We start from the raw sequence: 7698 nt of genomic DNA on the forward strand, positions 1-7698 counted from the left end.
CCCCCCCGCGCAGGCTGCCAGCCCTCCTCCCGGAGCTGCCAGCTGGGGACCTGCCGTGTTCTGCCACCTCCGTGTCGTCAGCGGTGGCCTCGGGTTGGCCTGGACCTGCGGGTACTTCCCGGTGTCCCCTACCGCTGCCCTCGCTCGCCCCCACTCTGCTTTTGACTCCTTAGCCGAAGAAAACCCTGGATCCTAAGCTGGTCCTGGCCATTCTTCCGGGCAGGCCTTTCCCGCGTCTCCCAGTAACAGCACCTGGGTCCCTCCCGCTGCTGACTGGGCCTCACTGGGGGCTGCTTTGATCTCCCTGCCTCGGGCCTTTGCACTCGCTCCCTCTGCTCTTCCCACAGATACTCGGGTGGCCGCCCCTCACTTCCTCAGGTCTTTGCTCAATGTCCTCTGTCCTTTCCGCTTTATTAAAAACTGCAGCCTCTCTGTCCCAGTCATGACCTGTCGTTATGCATGGCTTTCTCGGGGGCACCGGTTTCTGTTGATAGTTGATGCCTCCACACGTTTTTTTCTCCACCCCTCCCCCCACTAGAACGTAAGTTTCATTTTTGTCTAAACATCTGTGTCCCAGCACCTAGGACGATGCTCAGGAGTTACTTGTGGCAGGAACTCGCTTCACGAGGGAAGGAGGGCTTTGCTAACCAGGAAAAGTTGCAAATTACTGTCCATATGGACGTTCCCAGGTTAGAAGCCTTCTGCAAGCAAAGTAAGGAGAAGGTGACTGTCTTACCGCCTGCCCCGACCTTCGACCTTCGGGCCGGCGCAGGCCCTGCCTGGGGCCCCGCCCTTCCGGGGGCTGTTTCTGCAGCCCTGTCACGTGACGCCTGCTCCCGGGAAGAGGGGCTTTGGCGCCCGGCCCTCCCTCCGCAGACCTCCGCCTGGCGGCGCGGGTGAGGCTGTGGGTGGACGGGGTGACAAGCAGGTCCCTGCCTGCCCCAGAGCCGAGGTCTGTCCCGGTTTCTCCTCGCGACGGCACCCTACCCGGCCCCCGTCTGGAGCCAGTCACTTCAAACTTGAACCGCTTCAAACTTGAACCCCCTCACAGAACCGGCAGGATTTTCCTACTCACCCTGGGGCTTTAAAATGATAGAATAGGGGCACCTGGGGGGCTCAGTCGGTTAAGCGTCCGACTTCGGCTCAGGTCATGATCTCGCGGTTCGTGGGTTCAAGCCCCGCGTCGGGCTCTGTGCTGACAGCTCAGAGCCTGGAGCTGCTTCAGATTCTGTGTCTCCTTCTCTCTCTGACCCTCCACCTCCCTCCCTCTCTCTCTGTCTCAAAACATTAAAAAAAATTTTTTTTAATCTTAAAGATTAAAATCCCATTGCCCTCCGGCGTTGGCGTACGGACGCGAAGCTCCACTTCCGGGGTAACTAAAACGCGGAAACGTTCAGCCAGGCTTGTGTGTGGGCTCGTAGAGCAACAGTATTCATAATAGAAGGTTGGAGAAAACCGGATGTCCATTGGCAGATGGGCAAGAAATAAGAGATTTCTGAACGCCCAAAGCACAGGCCACAGCAGCAGAAATAGGTGGGCGGGGCCGCCTCGAAGTGCGCGCAGCAAGGGGGCGCCCACAGACCGAGGCGGTGAGCCGCAGGCGGGGAGAGAGCGTGAGCACACCGCGCATGCGCCGGGCCGGGTCCCAGGTGCGCGGCGGCTGCGCAGCGAGGGGGCGCCCACAGACCGAGGCGGTGAGCCGCAGGCGGGGAGAGAGCGTGCGCACACCGCGCATGCGCCGGGCCGGGTCCCAGGTGCGCGGCGGCTGCGCAGCGAACGCAGCCGGTTTAGAAGATGAACAGGGGACCCGAACAGACATGTCTCGGAAGCAGACATCCAGGCGGCCCACAGTCGCAGGAAAAGAGCTCAACGTCGTCACTCACCATCAGGGAAATGCACATCAAACCACCATGAGATGCGACCTCACACCTGTCAGGATGGAGAAAGCCAACAACACAGGCACCAGGTGCTGGCGGGGACGCGGGGTAAGGGGGGCCTGGGGGGCTGCGGGGGCTGTGGGGGCCGCGGCCGCGGAGAGCGGCACGGAGGGTCCTCGGGAAGCTGCAAGTGTAAATACCACGATCCCATTTCTGGGTGTTGACCCACAGGAGACNCCTCGGGCGCTGCGGGGGCTGTGGGGGCCGCGGCCGCGGAGAGCGGCACGGAGGGTCCTCGGGAAGCTGCAAGTGTAAATACCACGATCCCATTTCTGGGTGTTGACCCACAGGAGACGCCACCAGCGCCTCGGGTGCCCGCACGCCCGTGTTCACGACGGCTGAGGCGTGGAAGCGACCGAAGTGTCCACGGGTGGACGGGCGGATGGGGGGCACGGAGACGGGGTGTCTGCCGCGGAGGAGGAGGAAACCCTGCCGGAGGGCGTTCCGCTCAGGGAGCAGCCCCACGCAGGACGCCGGGCGCCGTGTGATCCCTCCCGGGCGGGGACCCCAACCAGGTCGGCTCCTGGACGCGGAGACAGCGTGGCTGCCGGGGGCGGGGGCGCCACGCACCCCGGGGACGGCGAGTTCGGGAGCCGTCCTCGGTGTCCCCCCCACACACACACACACGAGACAGTACGTGGGGTGGCGGACGTGGCCGTGCGCCTGTGAAACCACGCACCGCCTGAACGTACGGTTCTGGGCAAGCATAACCGCCGTAGCGCCGGGAACAGTGAGAAAGTTAGAACAAAATGACGGGGGCAAGCGTGCTGCACAGGCTCCGAACGCCGCTGCCAGTCCTGCGGGGTTTGGCGAGGTGGCCCTGCGCCCGGGAACCCCCAGCGTTAACGCAGTTCCTGGACCTGAAAGTCCCGACTGTGCACGTGGCGGGGGCGCTGAACGTCAGCGAGCTTCCCCGCTGCGGGCAGAATACTCACCCCGCTTCCCCACGCAGCCTTTCCCCCTGCAAACACACTGCCTCAAACCGTGCCCACCGCACACATTCAACAACCAGAACGATGTTATCGGGACACAGCCCCGCAGCGATCGACCCCACGGGGGTTCTTACTCGGGATTCACCGTCCCTGGTGCCAACACCCCATCTCCAGCACGTCGCTCTGTCCCCCCAAACCCGTAACCCCCCAAGCGACGGGCTGGGACGGGGTGGGCCGCGAGCGCGGAGTCACCCGCCAGGCAGTGGCCGGCGCGCAGACCAGGTGCCCGGAGGCTGCGCGTCTCTAAGGGCAGGGAGCCCTGTGCCGCCCGAACGAACGCCAGGCCCCAGAGCCGCCTCCGCGTCTGACCCCTCCTGCCGTGCTTGTCGTGACGCATCAGCAGCCAGGTTAAATGGGTAGTGAGGTGTCACTGAGTTTGGAGCCGGAAACTTGCTGTGACCTTGCGGTGTGATCGTGTAGACGGAGTCACAAAGTCGGGACCGGTGCCCAAGGCAGAGACCGGAGATGCCCTGGATACCCAGCCCGCCAGCCCTGTGGTCTGGGATCCCCGGTACTGGAGCCGCGGGAAGTTAACCCGTCTCCCTCGGGGGGCAGGGCACTGGGGGCTTCACATCCGTCTCAGGCTTCTGCGGGGAACCTGACCCGTCACCTCCCGCCACCAGCCCAGCTCCACCCGCCCTTCCCTTAGGCTCTATGACACCTGGCTTAGGCCGGTCACGGGGCCCTCTGTTCCCCCGCTTGGCTGGGCCTCCTGGGGGGCCGGCTCTCGCCCTCCTCTGTGTCCGGTCCACACACAGGCGACTCACACCCGGGTCTTCAGCTCACACCTCCCTAGGCACCCCACCTTCTTCATGCGTACTTGGTACTTGGATACCACAGGGCGCGTCACCATCCGCGTCCCCAACCCACACTCAGATGTGCCACCATGCTCTCCATGCCCCTCCCCCCAGACCCCCAAGCCCAGGCCCTGGGCCTCCTCCCTGGAGACCTCCGCAGCTGGAAGCCCACTCGCTGGTGTGATTGACAGCTCAGCGCCCCCAGGAGAGGGAACGGCTTGTGGCCCCACTGGGCCTGTGTGCTCGGCCCAGACTCTGCTGAGAAGGAAGAGAGGCCAGTGGGCATAGGGTGGGGACGGAAGACAAAATCTGAAATAAATATGGTGATAGATGTATCAGTTACATTCTTATGGGTCACAGACGGAAGTATTGTATTTCATAGTGAAAAGTCCCTGAGAAGGCGAGACCCCACGCCGTTTGGGTCAACACCTTCTGTAATTTTCTAGAACACATGGACTGGGTGCTACTGTGGGAGCATCTCAGACTCCACACCCAAGGTGGGGCCCCCCGGGCTACTCCCCTGAAGTCATGGCCACACTCACAACTCATCTCCCCTCTATCACCTCCTCGGGGTGCCAAGACGCCCCCCACCCCCGGGCTCAGCGACTCACAAGACGGACCCCAGCCCCGACCGTGCGGCCGCCTCCTTTCGGAAGGACACGGATTAAAACAGGGAGGGCGTGTGGGCCGGGTCCAGGGAGACGAATGCCAGCCTCCAGGTGACCCTCGGCCCGAGCCTTCCTGACAGCGCGTGCGCCCTCTGGTGGCGTGGAGAGGGCAGCCCCGGGAAGCTCACCAGTGCCCCCCCCCCCACGCTGTCCAGAACTTTTACTGGCGTCGGTCACGTAGGCACATGACACCCATGACTTCCTCACTTGCCCCTTCTGCAGCCCCCTTGACTGCCACCGGGCACAGCGTGGCCCAAAGCCCCTGACCTGCTGGGGGCGCCCTCCTCCCACCCGAGGTCGCGGGCACAGAAGACACTCCTACCAGGCAGAACGTGACAAGAGCTGCCAGGCTTCTCCAGTCACCAAGACTTTTGGGATGTGCTGGACCCCGGCCTCCCAAGGGCACCCGGCCTGCACCCGCACTGTGTGCATGGACCCGTCTGGGCCCTTGTCCCGGGAGGTTAGGCCTGGGCCTGGCGACTGTGGGGCCCCCACACAGCATCTGCTCGTTTCAGTCGGCGGCCAGTACTCCCACGCTGACACCACGGGGCTCCCAGAGTTCCCGAGGGACCCCCCCCACCCCCCACCAGCCTAGGCCCGCCTGGGAGGGCACTTCCCAGGGCCTGACACCAGCAGAGCCGCGGCAACTATTAGCCGCCTGCTGCATGCAGCATGAGGCTGCCCCTGGGTGGGGCTGTGCATGTGCTGGGGCTGCAGAGAGGCGGGCAGCTCTGGGGGGAAGACCAGGCCTGGCGGGAGGGTTTCAGCAAGCGGGGGTGGGCGCACGCGCTCCAGGAAGTGGAAGCCTCTGGAAGGTGGCGTGGAGACACAGAGCTGGCGGGAAAGCCGGGCAACAGGGAGACGGCTTCTAACTGTGATGCCAGGGCGGGGGCTCCTGTCGGAGAGAGGCCGGTGTCGGGGCGCCAGCAGCCGGGGGGGTCTGGCCCCCAGACATGAGCGCATCCGCACGTGCGAGGGACGAGCCGTTTATATAAACAGCCGTTCACACACAGGGCAGGGGGATGGGCTCAATCCAGCCCGCGGTTGGGGGCGCACATGAGGAGAAGGGAATTACTACGGCTCTGATGGAAACGCACAAAATAGGCTTTATTTTTTCAATATTTTGAGAGAGAGAAGGCACTGGAGCAGGGGAGGGTCAGAGAGAGGGAGACAGAATCCCAAGCGGGCTCTTCTGCGCTGTCAGCAAAGAGCCCGACCCGGGGCTCAAACTCACCAACGGTGAGATCATGACTTGAGCCAAAATCAGGAGCCCAAGGTTAACCGCCTGAGCTGGCCAGGCGCCCTGCACAGAAAACAGTTTCTGACGGTTGAGCAGAAAGGGGCTCATGTTGGGACGCGGGCATCGGACCCTCAGAGCCGGGAGAGAACCCAACACCCTCTCTGCCCTTGGCCTGACGCTCCTCGGGGAGGACTCCGATGGTGTCAGCCGAGAGTCGCCCGAGGCTAATCACCTGTGGCCAGAGGGTTGGGCCGGTGCCGCAGAAGAGCCCGGAACCCACAGCACTGGGTCAGTTCCGGGCCGGTAGGGCTGCACCCGCGGCCACCCAGGGGGCACTGCTGGGAAAGGGGCTGTGGCCTGCCCGAGGGCACACGGTGGCCTGGCACGCAGGGGCGGGGCGAGCGGCTGGGGGCGGCCAGCGGCTGGGACCAGGCCCTGCCGGCCCCCTCGGTGCTGTGTGGCCTCCCCCAGGGGGGCGGCAGCGGCTGGGAGCGCCCACCCGCAGCCCTGAGGGTGCGAAGGGGAGACCACGGTGGCTTTGCGCCCAGGAGCTCCAGGGCCTACAAGGGGTGGACTCCTTACGAGTATGTCCGTGTGTTCGAGGCCTGTGCTCCTGGGCCCCCGTGGGGACACGGGGACGTAGCCCGGAAGGTGGCGGTCGGGACTGGGTGGACTGGGCGCGGTGCCAAGGGATGCGGAGCGGGAGGGGGACCGAGGAGGCCGCGAAGATCTAGTTTGCCCCCGGGACACGCCGTAGCCTTGAACACCTGCGAGCTGGCGGGGAAGGCCTGGGGCCGGGGGACGCTGGGGCCGGGGGNTGCGTTCGCTCGACAGACACTCCGCCCCGCGCAGAGCCAGGCCCGGTTTGGGCAGAGATGGAGGAAGGGCGGCGCCAGTCCCTCTCCAGGGTCAGGAGCTTCCCCAAGCGAAGCGCGAGCTGAAGCCCCAAACCTGAGCAGCAGGCCGCCCTGCCCAGGGATCGCGGACGACAAGCAGCAGAGAAGGGCCCGGAAAGGGCTGCACGAAGAGTGGACGCAGGAGCAGGCTGTGGGCAAAGGTGGCGGAGGGGCCGTGCAGGCCCTGAGAGTACGGGAGCCACGGAAGGATTCGAAGGGAGGCTGGGAGTTTCCAGGATCGGATCTGCGTTTCCGCAGCGTGCTAGCTCAGCGCAGGGGGCAGCAGGTGGGGAGGGACAGGTACACGCGGTGACCAGTGTGCTACACCCAGTGACACCCGCCGCCGGGGGCGCCCCTCTCAGCCCAGTGACACCCACCGCCGAGGGCGCCCCTCTCAGCCTGCTGTGGGCGTGCGGGCCGGGGGCTCACAGCGGCCCCAGGACGCAGGCTGCACACATCAGGGCCGACGCACGAGCAAGGCCCAGGTCGCCCGGAACTGGGCAGTGACCACACTCGGCAGAGCCGCCAAGGTCAGCGCAGCCACCCGTCCCGCAGGTGGGTGGCCGTCCAAGTGTCTCTGGCGACGGCAGCCAAGCCGGCCGCCAGGCGGTGCCTCCCCTGGCATCTCAGGAAGTTGGCAAGCACAGCTTGCGGGGCGGGGCGGGGCTGGCGGCAGGCATCCCAGGCTGGCCAGAGCCGTCCCGGCCCTCGGGGACCCTCCCGGTTCCGCGACCGAACCACCCGGCTCTCCTTCGGGCCCAGCGGTCGTGGGCCTCCCAGGAGCCGCCGCCCCAGGCGCTGGACTGGGGGTGCCACCGCCCCCGCTACCCGGGGCACCCACGGGGGCCGGCCGGGGCACGGGGCGCGGTCTGGAGACATTCCGGGCGCCACAGCGGGGCGGGGGCGCGCTGTCGGNGCGTCAGTGCGTGGGTTGGATGCGCAGGCAGCCCGAGGCGGGCCGTGCGGGCCCTAAAGCACATTCCACCTTCCAGGTCATTCAAGACGCAGCTTCAGTTAGTTACATCGTTAGCAAAACCGTCGGTCACGTTAAGCGATCTGCTGTCTGTGCCAACAAGTCCGTAAAAGAGAGGCGGGGCCGGTAGACGGGGTCCCCTCCTCAGAGCGGGCGGGGGGCAGCCACCGTGGGAGGAGAGGAGACCCTGAGACA

The 7698-nt window shown here is 65.5% G+C and overlaps 1 protein-coding gene across 1 annotated transcript in view; it reads left to right on the forward strand.

Annotated features, from left to right (window-relative positions):
* Nucleotides 1–1628: 1628 nt before the first annotated feature.
* The window catches only part of LOC144229621 (uncharacterized), a 26109-nt gene continuing 20039 nt past the window's right edge, over nt 1629–7698 (forward strand). Inside the window, exon 1 of the mRNA XM_077761717.1 lies at nt 1629–1966. Within this exon, the coding sequence (XP_077617843.1) occupies nt 1629–1966 (338 nt within the window). The remainder of the gene's footprint in view (nt 1967–7698) is intronic.

Source organism: Crocuta crocuta, unplaced genomic scaffold (genome assembly GCF_008692635.1).
Source record: "Crocuta crocuta isolate KB4526 unplaced genomic scaffold, BGI_CrCroc_1.0 scaffold408, whole genome shotgun sequence".
Lineage (NCBI taxonomy): Eukaryota > Metazoa > Chordata > Mammalia > Carnivora > Hyaenidae > Crocuta > Crocuta crocuta.